This window comes from Eschscholzia californica, unplaced genomic scaffold (assembly GCF_041429995.1).
Source record: "Eschscholzia californica isolate CP2 unplaced genomic scaffold, dmEscCali1.0.p SCAF_6, whole genome shotgun sequence".
Classification (NCBI taxonomy): Eukaryota; Viridiplantae; Streptophyta; class Magnoliopsida; order Ranunculales; family Papaveraceae; genus Eschscholzia; species Eschscholzia californica.
In genome coordinates this window covers 37,711,044-37,735,091 of record NW_028238483.1, presented here as the reverse complement: position 1 = coordinate 37,735,091, position 24,048 = coordinate 37,711,044, and the positions used below count along the sequence as shown (strand labels likewise).

Here is a 24,048-nt window from a genome sequence, read left to right as displayed (position 1 = left end):
GTACATGCGCGATAGCGTTTGGAAATTCAACTGTTTCAGTTTGTGCCGGGGTAAACTCGATTATCAATTTAATTTGGGGGTCAAGTACCAATTAGCATAGGTAAGCTTTGAAAATGTTTAGAAGTCTGTTTTGACAGGGTGGTAAAATATGTCTTTTCTCGCATAGAACAAAGTCTAACTCATGATTCTGTATATTCCAAAAGTCCTTCCTATACCCCTTGTGCCAATAAAATAGTTTGTATACAAGTCCGTATAATCATATTATTTCACTTTGTTGTCTTTGTTGAAGCAATGAAACCCTAAAATACCTTGTCTTCCATCTTCAATCTATTAGGTTAATTTCAATATTAGAAAAATAAATAAATGTTGTTGATTGGGAGTGTAATGTAGAATTTTTGACGTTTTTGCAACATAAAATTCAATTTGGATCTGTAATATGATGTGGCTATATTAAATTACAACAGAGGTATCTCATAGAGAGGACATTTTGTTCTCGAGACACTTCTAAATATCTAACTTATCATTTTTAATATTTAAGCAAATAGAAATCAGGTATGCATATTTATATTCAAAATGACTAATTATTATTTAGTTAAAAAACTAATCATGTTATATAAGCAAAAGAAGCAATTTTAGAGAATTGTATTATAGACACTAAAATTTGAGGATCTCTAATTTTATTTTTGATTTAGGATTGAAAATTTCAATTTAGACTTTGACACATAGGACTGATAGAGACTTTTCTGAGTTTTGTATTAGAGATGCTCTTAACGAGACACTCAACAAAAGCTCTTGAAGTCATTAAATTGTTTTGAATGTCTAAAAATGCTTCTCCACTAGCTTTAGTCCAATAAGATAGGCCATAATATATTTGCATACAAATTACCAACTACAAACTATTAGGGCTGAGAACAATCTTGCCCATTACAATGTCACCGATAAACATCAACTACTTTGTCTTGTGGTTAGCTATAGTAGTCGATAACAAATTTACTCATATAAGACCTCTTATACATCCTAGAAATCAACAAAGTCCGGACATTTTTAAACTTGAAACTCTGTTAAGATAGGTTTATATTTTTCAAAGATTTAGTTGAAAAAAACTTAACCTAAGGTATACAACTCGGAGACTTGATTAGTTGGTCATGTTGTTGGATTGTTCTTGAGAAGTCACCAGCTTACATCAAGAGGGGAAATTTTGTCAAGGTTGTACATGTGCGATCAACACATTTGGAAAGTCAACTGTTCCAGTTTATGCAAGGGTAAACTCATTTCTCAGTTACTTTGGTTTAGTAAACTCAATTACCGACTGAGGGACAGAATAAGATCAAGAAATATTTAAAACCTACATGGAACAAATGAGTCTGTTTCATTTGGGTGGTAAAATGTACGTCTTATTCCTAATAGAGCAAATTCTAACTCTTGATTGTGCATGGATGTTGCAGTCATTTGTTACACACTTACACTAATGCCAATACGTGAACAAGTCGTGATCATATTGTTTCACTACATTGTCATATGTTTGTTATATCTCGTTTTCTAGTTCTTACTCTATGCATTACAACATTAGGTAATATTACTTTAAAAAGTTCATTTTAGATGTTTTTATCTTTAATAATAAGAATAGACAAATGTTTTTATCTAGATTAGTTCATTCTAGATTTTCTTTCAATTAAAATGTTTAGACATATCTCCCACCTCGTTACAAGTTATGCTTGCAGTGGTGCAAATTATGCTTTTGAAACATGTTGAAATTATGCTAAAACAAACTTATTATAATTTATTCTACATGATAAGGGAGTATAAAAGTCTGATTTAAGGGTTAGTTATTTATGAAGTTGTGTGGTAGAAAAAGGATGCAAAGATTAATTTAGGGTTTTGGTATAGGAAGAGCATTTTTTAGCAAAGGCAGTGCATTAGATAGGGAGAGCACTCTTTTTAGAATAGGGAGGGATAAACATTTTTTTTTAAAATAACCCAAATTTATACTTTGGTCCCTCCCATCAAACTATTTTGGACCAAAAGAGAGAGAAGAGGGTATCCTCCTGTTTGACTAAAAATCTTCGAGAGAGAAGAGAGATAAACATCCTGAAAAGGAGAAAAGTCCTAAATCTGTTTGATTCTATAAAAAAAATATAGAGATAGAAACCAAAACCCTAGATGACTAACACGACGCTCATCTCCATAGAGAGTTTGTAATTCTTGTTATTGTTTGATTTCTCCATAGATTTTTAGGGTTTTAACACTAATTAAAGTAATTTTTGAAGATTTCAAGTATAAATATTGTAATAAGGAATACAAACAAGGATGTAACTCGAAAAATATATAAGCGACATTTATATAAAAAGAAATTTCGCTTAGCAAAAATAAAAATTCATGAATACCAACTGAAAATTAAAAAAAAAAAATCGGTAGAGCGGTTGAAAAAACAGACTAATTTCAGCCATCTCACCCGAAATTTGTTACTATTTTCAACGCGATCCGTCGAAATTTGTTATCTTTTTCAATCGACCCAACCGAAATTTGTCATCTTTTTCAGCCGTTACGACCGAAATTTGTTGTTTTTTTCACCCGACCCTACCGAAATTTGTTACTTTTTTTTTTCAGTCGATCCAACCGAAATTCTTTGCGAAAAAAACGACCTAAACCCTAAAACGTTTGTTCAACCATAGAGGAAGATAAGAAAATGTTATTTCTTTACCTAATACATACTATCTTCATTATAAATGTCTTTGTTATGTCGATAACTTCGTTTAAGTTGATGTTGATAGTAGTGACGATATTAGAGTTTTGGTTGTTTATGTGAGAGAAACTACAAGTGAATAAAATATTAGATTTATTATTAATTTTTATTGAAGTCCTTCTATTTTGGCACTTTTTATTAAATGATCCTTATAACGCCCTCTTTAAACTAATTTGGTAAAGGAAGAGCAAATACATAAATTGACTTTTCTAACGCACTGCCTTTACTAAATAGTGCTCTTCCTATACCAAAAGCCTTAATTTATTGTGGAATACAAAAAGATGAAGGAAAATGAACGGGGACTAAAGGGAATTAGATATTGGAGGAAACTAAATTTAAATCTATGTGTTAAGCAAGTCAATTTTGGGTAACAAATTATTTACAAAAATAACACTAAAATATAATTATTTGTAAATGGAGGACATGGTAAAATTGGAAAATTGAACAACATCATGAACTAAATTTCCACACCCAATTTCCATTATGAACATATATGTCTCGGGGAGCGTATGTAAAACTTTGGTGGATTTTGATTTTTCGATTGTTCAATTGAACCGCCTTCGTTAGTTGTTTGTTCTTTATTGAATTAAACCTGTATCCCATAACTTGGTAGGATTTAGGTTTATCAATGCTTTATATGTAGTTCTTATTTACATCAATACATAGTTGTTCTTTAATGAACAAGATAATGGTATGTCTGTAAAATTTTTTAATTTCTAAAGCTGATATGTCCTAAATTTTTGAGAATATTGTAGAATCCTTTCACTTTCAATTGTATCACAGTAGATTGTTAGGTGGGAATTAAAATCTCAAAACTTGAATTTAAAGTTATTAAATTGTTTTATGTCTAAAATGCTCGACTTATGTAAAAAATTAGTCCACTAAGATAGGCGCCATAACATATTTGCATACTAATTACTACATGTTATCTACTACGGCTGAGAATAATCTTTCCCATGGCAATGTCACAGACAAACATCAACTATTTTATCATGGGATCGGCTATAATAGTCTATAGGACACAGTAGCATGGCTGAGGACTTGGGTGGTTAAGTGCTAAAATTTATTTCATTATTTGGGACTCTTTATTTGGTAATGTAAAGCCTAAACTACTTTTTTTTTATTGCAATGTAGTTAACAAAATTTCAAACTAATTTAACTTAGATAAAATTTTCTTAATCTTAGACTATAAACGACTAATTTATCACTCAGAGACTAGATTAGTTGGTCATGTTGTCCGATTGTTCTTGAGAAGACACGAACTTACGTCAAGAGGGAAAATTTCATCGAGATTGTATATGTTATTTTGCAAATCTCTGTATGTAAATGCCACAAAAGAACCCTCGACCGTCTTTGACGTTCCACGAGACCGTTTATACCTTCCATCTCCAGATTAGTAAAGCAAGTAATAAAGTTGCGACAACACCTATCAATGCACCTACTACAACCAAAGTTACCGAGCTTTTCTTCCCCGGAACTTTAGATGTCTTGACTTCGGAAGCAGAAAGTTTAAGATAGAGATTGTCTCCACCACCAGAGCTTTGAAGATTCAACAAAGCTCCATCCCATATTGAACACCCATTATTTGCAAAAGCATAAGCCTTACACAAACATTTCTTTGTGCAAGCCGATTTGCATTCATCAGAACTCTGAACAACTGAAGTTTGAGGTTTAACGGGTAATACCACGTTTGAAACCGTTTGAAATGCATCTTTGTTTTGACATGCCAATGTTTTTTTTCTAACACACCCACCAGTCGAATCGCTAAGATTCCACTCTCTCAGAAGATTGTTCTTTGAAACCTTGTAAACAATCACATTTAAAGTATCTTGATTACAAGTACCAAAAGATCCACAAATACCATAAACATCACATTGTGCTTTAGGTTGAGACGAGAACAAATTCCATTGTTGGTTGTAATCTGACCAAGTATACGTTTTGATTTGTCCAGATAAATCCAGAACTTCTCTAGTAATAATAGACTTATTATAATTTTTTTTTTGTTAAGGAATAGACTTATTATAATGAACAGAATAAGTGAAATAGCTCTCATTATCATTCGAAATGTAGCTGAAATTGAGAGTAAATTCCAGGAGATGGATCTTCAGAATTTTTCCATGAAATTGGGCTTTGTGATTGATTATTTTCTTGTTAAATCCAAGTTTTCCACCAGGTAACCATGTATTTGTTGGATGATCAAAACTTTGCCAAATAACAGTAGTTGGGTTTGATTTATCTCTTAGAACAAGATTTCCATCATCACCAAGAACAGCTTCAGATGGATTTAAACTGTTTGATGAAATTTGGGTTGACCAAATTTGGGTTTTTGATTGATCATAGATGACTAAATTACCATTTTCTAAGAATTTTAGCTCTGAAGAAGTTGAATTAGTGAGGGGTTTTTCTCTGTTTGCTACCCAAACTACAGTTTGATCTGGGATATTTTTGTACCAAGATTCCCAGAACAAAGATTCCATCTTTAGATACAATTTGCTTGGTTCCAGTTAGAGAATCATCAACAGAGATGATATCAACTGCAATTGTGAGGTGAGTTTTTATGAGAAAAAGAAAAATAGTAGAAAGAGAAAGAAAACCCGTGATTTGTTTCTGGGATCCATCTCTATGCATAATGAAAACAGAGAGAAGACAGTAAATTTTCAATCTTTTTTGTGAAGAAATTGTGATGAGGAAGAGTCAAATTCAGTAACAGAGAGTTGGGTCTTCTTCCTCTATTATGTGGTGTTGGTTAATTATGAACAAGCGATTCCCCTCTGTTATCTGTCTGGTCTTTAAAAGTCTTCTCTCTCTCTCTCTATCTATCTATCTTCCCCTCTCTAATTTCCCTCTGTCGATTGGCTTCTTTATACAGGTTCATTTGAATTTATGAAATCTGACTAATTCAACCTAAATTTTATAGCTTAAGCTCATGAAATATCTAGAAGTTTTTCTTAATTGAATCCTTGGTTGGAGTTGTAAGAACTATAATCTTCCACCTCAGAGGTCAAGGATTCGAGGCACACGCTGAACAATTCAAAAAAAGAAAAGTACTATGTAAGTCATATCTCCTCTGCGTTATGTTTTATGATTCTTACTAGGATAAGCATTACAACATTACTCCATCCTATTTTTTTTTTACCCCTGATAACATAGGAAAGTAATGTGAAAAAGAAAAAAAGATTCACCCTACTACATTGAGTTTTATATCATAGTCTCAATTAGATTTTTTATCAATTAAAAAGTGTAGACATGTTCCGCAACTTCGTTACAAGTTTTTTTTTTTTTTTTTTTTTTTTTTTTTTTTTAAGATTAGACTTGTGGAGTCATTAAATTTCAATGACTCTACAAGTTACTTATGCAGTCACGCAAATTATGTTGTTGAAAACATGTGAAAACTATGTCTAAACAAACTTATCAAACATGCCAACCTATTATACATGACATGTACCATTCATTTTATTCATAAATGCTATATAAAGTATGGTATAAGGGTCAACTTATTGTGTAGTAGAAAAAGGATGTAAAAGTTAATTTAGTGTGCAATACAAAAAGAATAAAGGAAAAATGAATGAAAATTAGATGTTGGAGGAAACTAAATTCAAGTAATCTATGTGCATTAAAGTCAAAAAATTTGGTCAGTGGTATTTAAACAACTCTAAATTTTTGTGACCAAAGTTTCTGAAGTCGGCTACAATTACTTTACATTCTTCGGAAAACAAAGGAGAGAAAAAAATGAAAATAGATTAAGTAATTATATTTTCTTTTCAATGTTTAAATGTTTATATGAAAATAGATTAAATACTATGGGGGAACGTGGATATAAATATAGAGGTGGTGGTGGTTTATTTTTGGAAAAACATACTTTCCAGCTTAATCCCTTCCCTTGTACACCATCATGCCTATGTGGCAGATAAAATTAGGGGTGTTTTTAAAAGGACACCCTTGAGGGAGTGAGGTGGGAGGGTAATCTATTATGTTGTTTATTTTTCTATATTAAATTTTAATAAAAAAAGTTGTGGTAGATGTATATTTTTTTTTAATTAAATTTTCCAATATTTATAAACTTTTGTTGTTTATATACAAACAAGTCAAATCACTTTTCATTTAGGTAAAATGAAATAGTTATAGGTAAAGTAAAACCAAGAAAAATCTAAACAACTAGTTACTAGGATTTGAATAGGTATTAGGTAGCATATTTAACACTTCATTTTTCATTCGATCTTTATGAGTGGACCTTAATTTTCAGAGGCAGGTGTGGTAGCGGAGAACCTTGGCCTATGAGTGGCACCATCTCTGGTAACAACATAAACCCTAGAATCACATCATAAGCCTTAGGAAGTAGGGTCCTTCATATCAAGGATAAAGGATGACTTGAAAATTTTCTTTTTAGTAAATCTGGCTCAAAAACCTCAAAATCACTACAACCTAAATCATCTTTGAGGACCAAACTACAGGCAAGTAAGAAGAAACATAAGTTTAATACATATGGAAGTTCAGAAATAAAATAAGAACAGTATCAGCGAACGATCTCGGTCAGTCAGTAACCTGAAACTCGATAGAAAGACAAAGCAGACTGTTGGCAGCACATTAAATTAATCTTCGGCCAAAGAAACGTTAATATCAGTAGTTGAATTCCTCTAGATATGTACGGACTGTAAAGAAGTCCAGTTATCACCACGGAAAGACGATGAAAAAGCTAGAGTTGATTTAGAGGTAGTCGGATTGTAATGTCCGTGAACACCATAGCTCTCATCCATTTCTGCAGTAGCAATAGGAATTGCAGCAGCAACTGGGGTTGCAGAAAATATAGACTCAGCTTTTGCCTTCTTCGGCTTTTGCTCCAGTATAGTACTTGAGACGAAACTCCCCACCACAACCTGATTTACATACAAAACATAAAGCTAACAAGTATCACAAGCTATGTAACATGGACAAATAAGCTCTACCTGCCAGCCTGAAAATTCGAAAAATATGGATGTACACTGAATATGTTGTAATCTTAGTTAGTACCCCCTTTACATCTTTTAGTTACACTAATTACTCTTGGGTCAGCCACTGTTACATTATATGCGGAAGACATTAATCTAGAGTTTGTTTTACTGTCTTAACCCTTAACACGATTATGTGCAAAAACCAAGATGTGAAGTACCTAATCTCACGTTATAATTTATATCCACTGAAGCAACTGCTAGCATCCAGAGCATATCTAAGTATCTACATCCAACACGGTCAAAGAATACTAAGGAGTAGATCCATGTTTTATTGATCATCAGTCGTTGGTGCGTTAGAGTTTAGATTATGCTATAAGCTAGAAGCTAGGCTTTGAACATCTTTGCTCACCATTTGCTTCATACTCATAAAAAATCATACCATGTTCAATTACTTTGAACCCCATAGTTTTTTTCTAAATTAAGCTGTCGAGACCAGCCCTGTGATCATTGTTTTAGAATGAAATATTCTTTTTTTTTTAAATGATTTACACAATCAGACATCCTGATGAAAATCTCCTACAAATAGGCATGGTGCAAGGGTACTGAAAAGCTGGCTGCAGGTAAACTATCCCTATAACCTTTAAGTTTTCTAGAAAAAGAAAATGTTAGCCACTTGGATCCACTTCTTTAGTGAATATCAAAGCAATAATTTGTATCCCAATTTTTCAGTGGTAGATTGAAAACGAGTGATTGAAGAATTCTATTTTTTCTGAGAAAACTTCGAACAAAAAAATGACAATTTTACCTGCACCGGAGTGGCAGCAACTAATAGGCCAGCAACTCCTCCCCCTACAACACGGCCATCCGGGCTTGCCAGAGAGACACTCATTCCACCAGATCGACTTCTTGTTCCTCCGTTCTCAGTAGGCATGAATGAACCAGACAAAGAGAGTATCTCAAAACGACCCTACGAGAAAAGTAATACAAGACAGATCAGGAAGAATTTCCTCGAGGACTTTGACAACCAGAAAATTGCTCACAATTTTAAAACAATTGCAGGATCTATTTAAAAATGTAATATTATGATTTTAACTCTCAAGAATTGATTATCATGATTTAAAATTTAAAATTTAAAATTTAAAATTAGGAAAGCTCCAATAATGTGGTGAAGTCCATGAGAAAGTGAAATGTAATATTATGATTTTGCTCTCAAGTATTTATGTAATGATTCTAAATTAGGACGATTTCTAGTATCTAGTGAAATACTTCAATTGGTGAAACGCTAACCTTGAGTATGAAGACAAGTTCGTTATCAACCAAAAGTGTAAAATTATAATTATAGTTGTCAAGTATTGATATTATGATCTTCATTCTCGAGTAAGATACTATGTGTTGCCATTTGAGTATGAAGCCACATCTCAGTAACTTCACTGATTCAAGGGAGTACAGTTCACAGTAGCAATTACCTAGGAAGTTGCTATCCAGAATTCGAGCCACTCCTACGACAAGATCCATTTTAGCTGTCTATAGGACTAAGATTTAATATTCTGATTTATGCCTAAGGATCATTTTGATTGAAGTAACATGGAAAATGGGACCCGAATCTCTGTTAGCTATCTAGTGTTCTGGGAGGTTACTCAACCAAGACATTTTCTATGGATACCACGAGAAGTCGTGTAGGATGCCATGTGCTGATAAACGGCTGCTTGCCGTCACGCAAATTATGCTATTGAAAACATGTTAAAACTATGCCCAAACAAACTTATTAAACATGCCGACTCATTATACATGACAATGTACAAATACAATATTTTTTATTCCTAACAAACTATATAAAATTCTCATGTAAGGGTTAACTTATTTGGGAGTACCTTCATCAAAAAAAAAAAAAAACTTATTTGGGAGTAGAGAAAGGTGTAAAGGTTAAGTTTGTGAGCAATACAAAAAGGATAAAGGAAAATGAAATGGAAGATAAAACTAAATAAGATGTCGGAGGAAACTAAATTCAACTGCATTTGTTCAAGAAGTCACCCTTCATATATACATGAAGATAGATGGCGGTATTAAATAAAAGGAATCTGTGTACATTAGAACCAATATTTGGTGAAGTCTGCAACCACATAAAAAAAATGTAAGATTGATGTTTTAGGAGAAGATAAAAAATGTAAATATGGAGGTAGTGGTTGGCATTTGGTTGTGGTCAAATGTTTCTTCTTAATTCTAAAATTAGGTTTTCCACTATCACCATCTATATGGTGAAGTTCTTCTTTGAAATAGTTCCATTCGAAGTAAAACCAATTCATTTTTTTGTTCAATCTTTATGAGTCTGACCTTAACTTTCACGAGGCGGGAGTGGTAGTGGCCACCCTTAGCCTATGACTTACAACATAAACCCTAGAATCACAACATAAGCCCTAGGAAGTAGGATCTTTCGTATCAAGGATAACCCTTGACTTAAAATTTTTCTTTTTAGTAAATCTGGGCTCAAAAACCTCAATCATCTTTTAGGACTAAACCACAGGTAAGTAAGAAGAAACATAAGTTTAATACATATGGAAGTTCGGAAATAAAATAAGAACAGCCTCAGCGAACGATCTAGATCTGTCAGTAACCTGAAACTCGATAGAAAGACAAAGCAGATGGTTGACAGCATCTTAAATTAATCTTCGGCCAAAGAAACGTTGATATCAGTAGTTGAATTCCTTGAGATATGTACGGACTGTAAAGAAGTCCAATTATCACCACGGAAAGACGATGAAGAAGCTAAAGTTGATTTTGAGGTAGTCGAATTGTAATGTCCACGTACACCATAACTCTCATCCATTTCTGCAGTAGCAATAGGAATTGCAGCAGCAACTGGGGTTGCAGAAAATATAGACTCAGCCTTTGCCTTCTTCGGCTTTTGCTCCACTATAGTACTTGAAACGAAACTTCCCACCACAACCTAATTTTACAAAAAAAACATAAAGCTAACAAGTATCACAAGCTATGTAACGTGGACAATAAGCTCTACCCGCCAGCCTGAAAAATCGAACAATATGGATTGTACACTGAATGTATTGTAATCTTAGTTAGTACGTCCTTTATATTTTTTAGTTACGGTAATTACTCTTGGGTCAACCCGAGTTACATTATATGCGGAAGACATTAATCTAGAGATCGTTTTATTGTCATAACACGATTATGTGCAAACAACCAAGATGTGAAATACCTATCTCACGTTATAATTTATATGCACTGAAGCAACTGCTAGCATCCAAAGCATATCCAAGTATCTACATCCAACACGGTCAAAGAATACTAAGGAGTAGATCCATGTTTCTTAGATCATCAGTCATTGGTGCTTTAGATTATGCTAAGCTAGAAGCTAGGCTTTAAACATCTTTGCTCACCATTTACTTCATACTCGTAAAAAAATCATACCATGTTCAATTACTTTGAACCCCACAGTTTTTTTTCTTCTAAATTAAGCTTTTGGAACCAGCCCTATGATCATCGTTTTAGATTTTAGAATGAGATGATCTTTTCTAGAAAAATGATTTACACAATCAGACATCCTGACGAAAATCTCCTGCAAATAAGCATGGTGCAAGGGTACTGAAAAGCAGACCGCAGGTAAACTATTCCTATAGAGTAGACTATAAGTTTTCTAGAAAAGAAATATGTTAACCAGTTGGATCCACTTTTTTAGTGTATATCACAGCAATAATTAGTATCCCAATTTTTTAGTGGTAGTTTGAAAACGAGTGACAGATTGAAGAGTTCTATTTTTGCTGAGAAAGCTTCGAACAAAAAATTACAATTTTACCTGCACCGGAGTGGCAGCAACTAATAGGCCAGCAACTCCTCCCCCTACAACACGGCCATCCGGGCTTGCCAGAGAGACACTCATTCCACCAGATCGACTTCTTGTTCCTCCGTTCTCAGTAGGCATGAATGAACCAGACAAAGAGAGTATCTCAAAACGACCCTACGAGAAAAGTAATACAAGACAGATCAGGAAGATCTTCCTCGAGGACCTTGACAACCAGAAAATTGCACACAATCTTAAAACAATTGCAGGATCTATTTAAAAATGCAATATTATGATTTTAACTCTCAACTCTCAAGTATTGATATCATGATTTAAAATTTAAAATAAGGAAAGCCCCAATAATGTGGTGAAGTCCTTGAGAAAGTGAAATGTAATATTATGATTTTGCTCTCAAGTATTTATATAATGATTTTATAAATTAGGATGATTTCAAGTATCTAGTGAAGTACTTCAATGGTGAAACGCTAACCTTGAGTACGAAGACAAGTTCGTTATCAACCAAAAGTGTAAAATTATAGTTATAGTTGTCAAGTATTGATATTATGATCTTCATTCTCGAGTAAGATACTATGTGTTGCCATTTGAGTATGAAGCCACATCTCAGTAACTTCACTAATTCACAGAACAAGGGAGTACAGTTCACAGTAGCAATTACCTAGGAAGTTGCTATCCAGAACTCGAGCCAGTCCTACGACAAGAACCATTTTAGCTGTCTATAGGACTAAGATTTAATATTCTGATTTATGCCTAAGGATCATTTTGATTGAAGTCACATGGAAAATGGGACCCGAATCTCTGTTAGCTATCTAGTGTTCTGGGAGGTTACTCAACCAAGACATTTTCTATGGATACCACGAGAAGTCGTGTAGGATGCCATGTGCTGATAAATATTTTTTCCCGAATCTTCTAATGCAAGACTTCTTGAATTTAGCAATTCATTATATTGGCGTGATAGTTTTTATTTGTTTTCTGACAGAACAATCAAACAAAGAACCTATTTGAACTCAGGATGGTGATACCAAGATTATGTTCTTCCTTAATCATGTCGACCTCAGGATGGTAATGCCAAAGACCAAGCTCTACCACAGTATGAGGTGAACCGTAAAGCTGTAAGTTTAACCTAAAGAAATTAGACACCAAATTTGAGTTGTGGTCACATACAAATCAATGTCGATCCAGTGACAATAAAACATGACAAAACCAACAGTTGCATGAGATCCACTTAATTCGAAAGCAAAGACAATGGAAAAGAGACTCAAACCTCATATGTCAAAGTACCACCAGACGAATCAAACTGACGGAGTGTCACGTTAGAAATTGCACCATTAGCAGAAAGAATACAAATTGCTCGAGGCCCTTGTTGCGAAAATGATATGATCTTCATCGTAACATCCTATATGACAAAGCCAATTCAGTTCCGCAATAAAAATCACTTAACTAGTTTGAATTTACATTACCCTATTCTTACTACTTTCTCTATATTTTTTTCGAGCACATCTTCCTTCTTCATCTATATGGAAGAGTTATATATTTCTACTAGCCAACTATACCTTATAAATATATTGCAAATTTAGGAAAACAAAACAGAAAAAACAAGAAAGGCTGAGGAAAGGCTGTTAAAGTGTCAGCCTCGAGGCTTGCCTCAATTCTATGTCCGTTTAGGAATAGAGGCTAAAAGCTAAAAACAGATATACTTGGCTAATTTTTTTCAAGTTTTCTTGGATATACCTCGCCAGCTGCCACAGTGATGATATGGGGAGTGAAATTCGTACCGACGGAACATGGAACCAGCTCTCCTGCAAAAGGCATTCTAAACAAAATGAGAAAACCTAATTGGAACGTTTCTCTTCTTAAAATTCAACCAATGATCAGGTAAAATAGGATGTAAAAAATCAACCAAAGGGTACATATAATAATGCAATGTTAGTAAGAATTTGTTACTTCATTAACTCACACTTAAGCGTAAAACCTAACAATCCAGTAATTGGAAAAAGAAATCTAAGAGAGATGTATGTTTACCATTAGACATGGTCATTGCAAATTCAGAGGTGAGCTTCAGTATTTTATTGTACGTTATTCTTGTTAACGCAGTAAAACCTTAATTCAATTATGTGAGTTCTCGTCATCGATGATAAACTTTGGAAACTAAGATATATTAAGATGGATGAATTCAAATATGTTGCACTAAACTTGAAACAAGCTTAGATAAAAGGGGGAAGAAAACAAAAAACTTAATATTGTAGAGATCATCCTTCATTCCAATCATAAAAATCATATCCTAAATCTTAACAAGAATGAGTTCAACCAGCACCATTTTGTTTACATCCCAATAATCAATTATCCCAAATTACCATCATTGTTGCCATCATCTATAAGCTTCTTCCATATTTTTCAAAACCTAATTTCAGAACATTCTCCCCTATATTCGCTTCCATAACCCATTGCCAGCAATCTAACATCCGTCCCAAAGTCCAATCCTGAACCACTCCCTACGATAATAGTTAGTTCATTTAATTTGATCTTGACTAACTTGATGGTTTCAGAATGAAAAGTGCTTCAGAAAATAGTGAAATCTTCCATAGCTAAATTATATCTCAGTCAGGAACGGAATCAGGATCACACGCCATGAAAAACAAAGGAAGGCAATTTTTAAGCTTCCGTTGTTAAACCAATATCATGCACTAATTTTCTACTGTCCATTCCTTTCACACCCACGAGACAAAAAAGGCGAAAAATTCCGAATCTTAATCAGATGAGGAAGATTCTCCATCTCTCATTGTCTCACACCAACCCCACAAAAGGCTCACTTCTTTTTCAGACAACCATTCTACTACTAGATCTAGAGAGAGTGTGAGTGTGTGTGTGTGTGTGTGTGTGTGTGTGTGTGTGTGCAACTATGGAGGTCCCACATTAACTAGAACAGTCATCCTCAGATCCTCTAAAACCCTAATTCTAAATGTAAAACTGTAAGAAACCTAAAACAGAAAATTCAACCATAAAACAGGAACTAGAACCTCAAATTTCAACATACAGTACAAATCAAAATCAATCATCACAATCTCTAATCAAATTGATAATAACTAACTACACAGTTCATGATTTCAACTTTAGAACTATTAAAGCTAAAAGTAAATTTTATTGAGGTTTAAATTGAAAAACTTAAGTAAGAAATTGAACTTCATTGGTTACCTAAATTCTCCTCCATTTTAGGTCTTGGTTTGTTCAAAGAACCAGCTGGTCTTCCTCTACCTCTTTTCACAGAGGAGGAGGAGGAGAAGTCGACTCCGATTGAGGAAACCGGAGAAAAAACCAACGGAGCTGAAGAAGAAATCGGCATGGGGGATATCGGAAGTGAAACAGCTCCCTCCGGTGGTGCATATTTTCTAGGTCTCCCTCTCTTCTTCTTCGCAGACACTCCCGCCGAAGCCACACTCAGCGGTGTAGCCACTGTAGAAGTTGATCCCTGGTTAGGGTTTTCATTTCTGACTGATACATGAAAGTTGGAAGGAGAATCTTCTCCCATTACTGAACCTTCTCTAACTTCCATACATAAATTCTCCTAAAAACCCTAGAAATCACAACTTAAACAACTCAGTTAACTACTTCAAACCTTTAAAATCGACAATCTTCTAACCCTAGAAACTCAAACTAACAACAACAACAACAAAAATCAGTTGAAAGTTTTTAACCTAATTCAAGAACTACTATCTCTAAATTGAACTTCAAATAGTAGATTTTCTGACTCTAGACTGAAAACAAAATTCCCTAATCAACTATAAAGCTTTAATTGAGTACATGACTCACTTAATTTCTTAAAGACAGAAGAAAAATATTCAGCTTAATTTTGATTTTGATCTCAAAAAACACAAATAAAAATAAGATTTAAGTTGTTCATTTTGGATGCATTTTTTTGAGAAAAAGAAAGTAAACCTAAATTAAACAATTCATTAAGAAATAATTATTTTCTAAAATATTATCAATTATTAAAAAATCAGAAATATACGTTTTTTTTAGGGAAAATTTTTGTTGATAAAATTATTGAAGTCCACCAAAATAAATAATTATATAAGAGGTAATCTTAGTTTAATCCAATAACTTTTCTTAATTTTTTAATTAATTATAAGAAAGCTAAAATTTTCATTTTAATTCAAATTACTTTTTATTTTTATACTTTTCCTTTCAATTAAAGCTGCTAAAGTTAAAAATGCAATAATTATTTGTCTTTTCTTGTGAATAAAATATCCTTTTTTTTAAAAAAAATTAACAAAAAATGTGATACGATGAGAGGGTAACAATTTTGTCAATTTCGTAATGGCCCATATTTATTACTGTCACAATGAAGAATTAATCTGGTAACACAAAAACTAGACATGTCATGTAAGTAAACGCAACAACTTTAGAGAATTACATTACACACAAATAGAAATTGGAGGAATTCTATTTCGCACCTAGATTGAAAATCTTAATTTAGACATACATTATGTTAAAAGAGACTTTGTTGAGTTTTGCATTAGAGATGTTCTTAATTGGAGATCCAAAAAAAATTCTAAAAATCTTATGTGTCGAGTCTCAATTGAGACTATAATACCCTAAATTCTTTGTATTTCTAACGAGATCTTAAAAATAATTTCATGCGATACACATGTTACTCCTAAATTTAATATGAAAAAACTAATAACGAAAGAAGAATCTTCTTTTGTTTAAATCTAAAATTAGATGATTATAATACTTCAAAATTTTCAACCTCTCAAAATAAAACTTTAAAATTAGAGTGTCTTCTTAAGGGTCTTTAAAATAACTACATCTACATCAATTTAGAACTTTGAATATATTGTCTCATGGTTTTACTAGCAGAAATAGTTGAGAATATCGAAAAAAAAGTAAATAGAATAACAAGAATAGTTGAGAGTTTGTACGAAGCAATGTGAAGAATTCTCCACCTTGCTACCACTCTCTCACACCCATATTTTGAGAACATGTCGAAATTATGTAAAAACAAACTTCTTGTATTTGTTAACTTATTACTAGGGATACTATTTTTGATCTATAATTGACTAAATAACTTGAGTATAAAAGTCCATCCAAAGAATAATTTTATTATGTAGTAGAAAAGGATAGAAAATCTTACAACAACAACAAAAAAAGGATAGAGAAATTTTTATGTGAGAAAAGTCAATTAGATATTGGAGGAAATTAAACTTAAAATCTTCTTTTACAGATGTCAACATGTCTTGCTAACCATGGAACAAGAAATTTGTTTTATCCGTTCGGAAATACAGATTGGAAAAAGAGATTAGAAAATCTTGTACCATTAATAAAATTCCGTCACAACTCATATTTCGTGTAACTTCAATATATAAAATTCTTACACTAGGATTTAACCTAAGTTTTTCAGTAAATCCAATGAAAATATAGTTCATGTTCAACCCAGAAATCCTGTAAAGAATAGAGATCTTCGAAAATTTAAATTCTTGCAAAAAAAAAAAAACTACAAAATATGGATAATATTTAAGAAGATAATTGTCTCTTAAATGAATTGTTTAATTTATGTTTATCTTTTTTTTTTTGTTAAAAACTCATATTTTGTATTTTTTTTTTGTTAAAAACTCAAATATTTGTACTAATATTTTAACCAAAGATGTTGTAAAACTGTTGTAAGGAGAGACTCGTTTATTCCTACTTCTATCTTATGTTTACTCAAGTTCAATAAATCATTGATTTTCGCTCCGATGAGACCTCCGTTATCCTGAGTGTGTATCCAACCATCATACCAATTGGTGGTGGACTTGTTATATAATTATTGTTATTTTAGTAAATATAGCTACTCCTAGGGTGCTAGCAAGGGGTCGCACTTTCAACATATCTTTTGTAAAGAAGCATAAGAAAATATTTACATGCTTTTATGAAGACAGGCAAGAAGAGAATATGTGAAGGTATAAATCATTCCACTAAGGAAAGAAGGGAGAATTCAGTAACTAAAGTTTAAGCCAATTAGAATTGACCTACCTAACTAACCATCACAAATTCAAAAGAGAAGAAAAGATGGCAGCAGTAAAGAAACCAGTACAGGATATATCCTATCTAATCCTCATGCCCCACTACCAGAACTTCCCCTGAACCTTTAGCTATTATTAATAAGTGCATTGTGTTGTTGAAGGCAGAACAAAACCAGCTCTTCTCTCCTCAAAAGAGTACTCGATCTCCTCCTGAACCACCTCTTCTCTGCTATCTCCAAAAAGAACAGCAACCGGAAGCGGTGGAGCTGGTGTTACAGCTGTTTGCATTGGCACAGATAAGGTCGATGGAGTATTTGGAACTGGAATTTGCCTGTTTACAGGCGTTCTATTCTCTTCATCACATATAGAGAACAATTTCGAAGGTGTAGTTAATGGAGAATTGTAAATGGGAAGTGGTTTTCGGTATTTCCCGTTTTCTGCTTTGTTAAGATCTTCTAGAAGTTTTGCTGCGTTAGCCTTTGATGCAACGGCAGAAGAGACGGGAGAGAAGGGTTTCCGGGTCATGGGTGATCCGATTTCTCGGACATTTGTCGGATTGGAGTGTTTTCTAACTGGGAGACCCATAATATCCAAACCTCTCCTACCTATTATGTCAAGAAATTTGATGAAAATAGTTAGAAGAAACATGATCCAGGCCTCAAATAGAGCAGTTGGTAATATAAAATGCTATAGGAAATATGAATATTAACCTGAAAATAAAGCTGCAAAACGAGGTTGGAGATAAAAAATGATATTAACCTGCAGATAAATTTGCAAAACCATCTTCTTGTAAGCGATCAGACTTTCGGGTTGCTTTAGGAGTGGGCTTTTGATCGGGTCTATGCATATGCAAGTTCGCTCCTCCAAGAGAAAGTCTTCTACTGCTTGCACCACCACCACCAGTTGAAGGTCTACTCGAATTTTTTTTGGTGCTTTGTGGTTTTGAAGGACTTGGTTTAGAGCCAAAGAGCACTTCCTGTTCTGCTATCAACTGACCCTGAAGTTTCTTTTGATCCTGCAATAGAGTAACAATATTTATAAGTCCTATTCGAGGACAGGAGTGGCTTTTTAAGGTGGATGGTGTCAACGTAGTGTGACACTAATTTGAGGACATAAAGTGGTAGTTTAAAATTTAGTATACCCTTTGTCTTTTACGTTCCTGCTCCTTTTCTTGCCTCAAAATGCTGTACTCTTCAAGCATTGAAAGAAGTGAGATCTGCATATTGAGAAAAAAGAAGTATAATTCAGACAATCAAAGACGTCTACATCATTAAATCATGAGGAACCTTTTTATGAAGATGTAAATCCAGACAATTTGGTGTAGGCCTGTCCCGATATTTAAGGATTTAAGAACCTAAAGTTAATTATTTCGCTTAGCTACTTTTTCTTATGTACTCATTAATATAAGCAAAGTACAATCATGGCTGATCAATTCAGAAATACTGAATTAAATTACAGAATGTAATTTGCGCTTACCCCATCATATGTAAACTCGGTTCCTCGTTCATTTTCCCAAGCCGTGACTTTAGATGCCAATCCCTCGACCATTGCTGATCAAAGTGCATACAAACAAACATTACAAAAGCAATTTCTGGAAGTTCTTATATCAATTCAATAAACATGGCATAAATGATATAAGCAACTAATTGAGGTTTTGGAATACTCTAAACCCTCTCTGGGACTTCTCCCTAATATAAGGGAATTTGAGGGAAAATGCCCACCTGGAAGCTTGTTAACTGCTGCGCGAGCTTTTTCAGCACGCTTCAGTGTAAGATGTGCACCTCTTCCGGCATTATAACGATTTTCGTCCTGAACAAAATTACAATGTCAGTGAAGCCAACAAACAGAAACAGAAGAAGTACATATCTCATGAGACAACTAACTCTATTATATTCCTCAAGCCACATCTCTTCCTCACACGCAGACATCCATTTTTCAACTCTTTCCAGTATATCTTTCCTGCTGAAAGCTTCCTCTTTGACTTTTGCAATTTGAAGCTCAATTTGTTCCAAAATGAAAGCAGGGTCTACAGTTCCTGCATAAGAAAGCATATATGTCTTATAGATAAAATAATCAGCAATCTGTAATTGCATCTTAGGAAAATAAATTTTACCTGATTCAATAGCCTCTATTGCATATTCCATTCCATGATCGGCTTCTGCAACCATGTGTGTCCGTCTACAAATTTCCTCTAACTCTGACCTCTTTTTCAAAACAAGCTCTTTCATCTTGCTCGATTTCAGCTCATCCAGCCTAGATACTTCTGCCTCGACCTGCATCATGAATTCATCCTCACATGAGAAACTATCAAGCACCAGAAACCAAACAAATGGACAATGTTTCTTAGTTTTGGGGTCTATGTTTGGGAACTCACATAATTAATGAAGTCAACTGATAGAGTGTTGGGCTCGGTAATTTCATGTTCTGAGGCAGCTATATTGCAGGTCACGTTCTGAAACATCTGCTGCTCCTCAACTGGTGTATCCATCAAATTCCATAGCTCCAACATAGTGGTGACGAGATCTTGAAGCTGCATTAGTACAAGGTCAGCTTGAAGAGAACTGCTCAAACTAAATTTGAAGATCAGTTATCTATTATTAAAAGTTTTTTACTTTAAACTGCATATTTTCTGCATCCAAGCACATGTCATTTCCACCATAAGAGGAGAAGGAAATAGCCCCAAACATAAACTAAAATCAACAAATATATATATATAGAACATACCCTCTGCATTCGTTGTCTCTTAACCTCTCGCAGTCCTTCAATTGCTGCAGCAAGCCTATCAATTGTGTTGCTACTTATGTTTTTTGCTCCTTCTGAACCATATAAACTGGGGTGGACCTCACTTACTACATGCTTGAAGTCCATGCCAAGTACCAAACACAGTGAGTTTAGAGAACTTAGATGGTCTAGGACTTGCATCATACGATTGCTCTGCGGGTAAACCAGAAAAGAATACTATCAATTTTGAAACCAAATGAAGAAACACAAGAGGATATACGAATCAAAGGTAAGAAAAAATAAATTCAAACCTTCTCCTGTTGTAGCGCTTGCAGTTGTCTGTGCAAATCTTCAAGCCTTTTTAAGGACAAATCTGATTCATCCAAAACTGACTTGGTATGCTTGTTTTCCTCTGGTGTTAATATCTCACTTGAGATTTTCTGAATTTCCTCCGTAACTTCAAGAAATTGATTCCTCCTGTCAAGTTTCCTCTTCCTCATCTCCTCTAGTTGTGGAATTATGGCCCTAAGCTCTTCCTTTAAGCTACAGGTCTTCTGTTCTGACTGAAGAAATAATGATAAATCAAAACTTTTAGTAGGTTAATGAAATCTCAAGTAGCAAAAAAGACCTCTAAAGTTAATTCAATCTTCAAATTGAATACCCAAATTTCAAGTCATTTGCTTATCAGATAAGTTCTTCTTTACGCCATTGCTTTTAGATAATTAGTTATACCCACCCACCTGTCTAATGTGAACTGGTCGCTCGCCCATAGATGAACAAATAGCTGCAAGCTCTGCTTCAGAATCGGCAATTGATTGTCTTAGCTGAGCTCTTGACTTGTTTGCTTGGTCTACTTTCCTTCTGTACACCTCTAGACATTCTTGTTCTAGCTCAAATAACATTCTATCCCTTTCAGCATCAGCTTCTCCAACTTCATCCCATATTATCTAACATAAGAGAAGTCATAACCAAAACTTCAATTTCCGTGAAAATCTTTGGCGAGAAGCGGTTGAAATTTGTTTAAATAGAAATGATACTATAACTTAGTTAACTAAAGGTCTGAAAGTAACCTGAAGTTCATATAAAAGAGTTCCACAAGTTGTTTCTGCTTGAATTAGCTGATCATTATGAATATTCGACATCTCGCCACTTTTAGTTCTCTGCAAAAATGATATATAATACTAAGATCATTCACAACGTAACAAGTAAAGAAGCGGAATAACTAGATAGTGAAATTGTCTAGGTTTTTCAACTAATTGAAACATTTGGTAAAATGAGATTTAAGCATCATTGGTTGAAAAAGTAGAAAAGAACCCTATTATGATCATCAAATCAGTAAAGAAGCGGAATAACTAGATAGTGAAATTGTCTAGGTTTTTCAACCAATTGAAACTTCTGGTAAAATGAGATTTAAGCATTGGTTGAAAAAGTAGAAAAGAATCCTATTATGATCATCAAATCAGAAAATATTTTCAAACAATAAATTTCAATGGAAAGCATTCTCATCTGCAAGTTTAGCTATATGATGTGTTTTCTAGAGAGAGAAAAAGAGCTTCAAAGTACTTCAACCCTAAATTCGTTTCCTGGTAACAAACGAAGGGTGTCATGTCTTGGACAAGTTCTATTGCTGGGAGAAAACTAGGTTTCTTCACTTCCAAACCAAAACCAAGCTCCATACATATGAATTACTCAAAATGTTGGTTACTTGTACGAAATTGTGTTTATTACTCAAGAAAATTAGGGTTCCAAACATGCTAACAAAAAGCAAACAAGATTAATCTACCACTACTTATCTAATAAATTTAGGTTAGAAAGAACCCTAAATTCTAATATTTGATCACCGAAACAAGTGCACCAGAAATAACCCAATGCAAGTAAATACATATCAGGAAAAAGAATTGAAGGACAAAATCCAAACCTGATCGAGCGATCTAGAGAGAGAAACTGATTAATCTTTGCATGCAGAGATAAAACCTAAACAAATTGGGGAATAAATTTTTGACACGGTTATCTTATTTTCTTGGATATATCATATATGATCTCGTTAATTTGTGAAGAAATTAATAAAAACGCTTTAATTACGATTTGAAAAATTGAACGTATTCGAGCGTTTTTTTTCACATTTTTATTTATGTCGATTGATGATGATGATTCGGCCTCTGTGGGGACACTGGAAGAGAGAGAAACAGGGATTTGAAATTCAAATAGAGAGAGAGAGAGAGAGAGTGAAAGAATAGAGAGAGAAGACAAAGTCTTCATCCGTAATAAGCGGTTCCAACGGATTCTCTCCCTAAGGGTCCGTTTGTTACGAGTGAAAATAGAATTCGCATTAGGAAAAGAGTGGGAGAAAACTCTGAAATTTTGTAACACCAAAAAGGGGTGAAAGTATTTTCCCACCCTCTTCACTTTCTATGCAATCTCTCCCGTGTCTGCTCCTCTCTCACTCTTAACCTGAAAAATCTCAATGTCTCTTCCTCTTCAATCCATATTTGTCGAACCCTTCATCCCACCAAGAAATTACAACATTCATTTGTGCGCATGTAAGAGTCGTGAAAGGGATGAAGTCTAGTTTTAAGAGTTTTCAAAGGGCGCTTGCAGGAATGTAGAGGAGTGCCTTTGAAATTTTCCCTCTTTTCTTTCTCACGACATTCCAAACACAAAAAAGAAAATTTTGATGTGAGAATTTTGATTTGCTTTCCTATCTAAAGAAGATGAATTTCACACCAAGTATTTTCACACTATCAAACGGACCCTTACTAGTAAATTTATGATTAGAAAAAGTGAGATGTTATATTCATCACTTTTGATGTATTGTGTAACTAAAAGCTGTTGGTTAAGAAAATGAAATCTTAAGAAGAAGAGATGGGGAAAATCCAAGTGATTGTTACCTAAAGATTGTGTACTAATGTTGTTCTCAAATATCTTATGGATTGCTTGTTGTTAGGTAGATGATAATGATGAAGAAATACAATAATGAATTTGTTTTAGAAAGAAAAAGATGAAAGAAACTGAAGAGATTATGATGGACTCATTGAAATAAAGCATATTTTGATGATCTTTTTTGTTCTTCTAGGGTTTTTTTTGTAAAAGGTTAGGAATGATTTCTTTTGTTAAATACCTCAATAGTTGGGGATCTCATTTCCGATTTTGGTTATCTTTAAGATTTAATTTCTATTGTTAACTAAAAGTTTATAGTTGGTTGAAAACCGACTTATTTAACTTAAATGTAGCGAAAGAGCATAGCAAAAGAGAAAAGTAGAGTGGTGAGTGATTGCAAATGAATTATTCTAAAAAAAGAGTACCACTACTTATAATGGTTGAGGGTTATCGATTTAGTGATGATTAACTGGTCGCGAATGGTGTTACTCTACAACGCTCGTATGCAGAAGGTGATCAAAGGATTGCGGTTGATGAGTTGATCTTTAAGATGATGTGTTGATCATCGATGATATCTGAAAATACTCACTAATTTGCACCTAGCAACTACTAAGATGTTGTCACATTCACCAACTATAGGTTGATGTTATGATGCTTGAACCATATATCCTAACATAGCCAGTACTCCATACCTGTCGACATGACAATTATTAGACATATGTTGTAGAAAGAACATATAACCATAAGGACAGTTTTCACATAGGTAGGTAGCTGGTGTTTGCACGCGTTACGCGTGGAAGCGTGGAAGCCATCTCATGGGCGCAAGGCACAAAATTATCCCCTAACTAGTGGATGAATGCTCTATTAGGGTGTAACTCGTCTTCTACATGTGTACTACTAGGTAGCGCTAGGTGGATGTGGGCATGAGCCAACTACCAACTACTACGTGGGTATTTAGAGCATCTCCAA

The 24,048-nt window shown here is 33.9% G+C and overlaps 4 protein-coding genes across 8 annotated transcripts; all 4 read right to left on the bottom strand.

Annotated features, from left to right (window-relative positions):
* Positions 1-4,116: 4,116 nt before the first annotated feature.
* LOC147534456 (G-type lectin S-receptor-like serine/threonine-protein kinase At2g19130) lies at positions 4,117-5,220 on the bottom strand. Its single transcript, XM_086650128.1, has 2 exons — positions 4,774-5,220; positions 4,117-4,545 (listed from the first exon to the last, which is right to left on the bottom strand). The coding sequence occupies exons 1-2, from the start codon at positions 5,218-5,220 to the stop codon at positions 4,117-4,119; spliced, it is 876 nt and encodes a 291-aa protein (XP_086506254.1).
* A 1,935-nt stretch (positions 5,221-7,155) lies between these two features.
* On the bottom strand, positions 7,156-9,337 carry LOC147534455 (uncharacterized). Its single transcript, XM_086650882.1, has 3 exons — positions 8,959-9,337; positions 8,477-8,638; positions 7,156-7,617 (listed from the first exon to the last, which is right to left on the bottom strand). The coding sequence occupies exons 1-3, from the start codon at positions 9,184-9,186 to the stop codon at positions 7,378-7,380; spliced, it is 630 nt and encodes a 209-aa protein (XP_086507008.1). The 5' UTR covers positions 9,187-9,337; the 3' UTR covers positions 7,156-7,377.
* Positions 9,338-10,120: 783 nt separating this feature from the next.
* On the bottom strand, positions 10,121-15,416 carry LOC147534454 (AT-hook motif nuclear-localized protein 1-like). Of its 3 annotated transcripts, none has more exons than XM_086650878.1 (6): positions 15,290-15,416; positions 14,675-15,053; positions 13,214-13,281; positions 12,747-12,878; positions 11,480-11,641; positions 10,121-10,615 (listed from the first exon to the last, which is right to left on the bottom strand). In XM_086650878.1, exons 2-6 carry the CDS (start codon positions 15,030-15,032, stop codon positions 10,331-10,333), a joined length of 1,005 nt encoding a protein of 334 aa, XP_086507004.1. In that variant the 5' UTR covers positions 15,033-15,053; positions 15,290-15,416; the 3' UTR covers positions 10,121-10,330. The 3 variants fall into 3 exon arrangements, with proteins under 3 accessions (XP_086507004.1, XP_086507006.1, XP_086507007.1); XM_086650880.1 differs by having other exon boundaries at positions 15,175-15,389; XM_086650881.1 differs by lacking the exons at positions 14,675-15,053; positions 15,290-15,416 and adding an exon at positions 13,505-14,326.
* A 1,995-nt stretch (positions 15,417-17,411) lies between these two features.
* LOC147534453 (65-kDa microtubule-associated protein 3-like) lies at positions 17,412-23,092 on the bottom strand. Of its 3 annotated transcripts, none has more exons than XM_086650875.1 (14): positions 22,324-23,092; positions 22,121-22,176; positions 21,273-21,362; positions 20,943-21,149; positions 20,514-20,765; positions 20,206-20,415; positions 19,856-20,011; positions 19,595-19,754; positions 19,365-19,516; positions 19,203-19,290; positions 18,958-19,031; positions 18,623-18,697; positions 18,241-18,496; positions 17,412-18,086 (listed from the first exon to the last, which is right to left on the bottom strand). In XM_086650875.1, exons 3-14 carry the CDS (start codon positions 21,342-21,344, stop codon positions 17,617-17,619), a joined length of 2,172 nt encoding a protein of 723 aa, XP_086507001.1. In that variant the 5' UTR covers positions 21,345-21,362; positions 22,121-22,176; positions 22,324-23,092; the 3' UTR covers positions 17,412-17,616. The 3 variants fall into 3 exon arrangements, with proteins under 3 accessions (XP_086507001.1, XP_086507002.1, XP_086507003.1); XM_086650876.1 differs by having other exon boundaries at positions 22,654-23,030; XM_086650877.1 differs by lacking the exons at positions 22,121-22,176; positions 22,324-23,092 and adding an exon at positions 21,586-22,059 and having other exon boundaries at positions 21,273-21,454.
* Between the last annotated feature and the right edge of the window lie 956 nt (positions 23,093-24,048).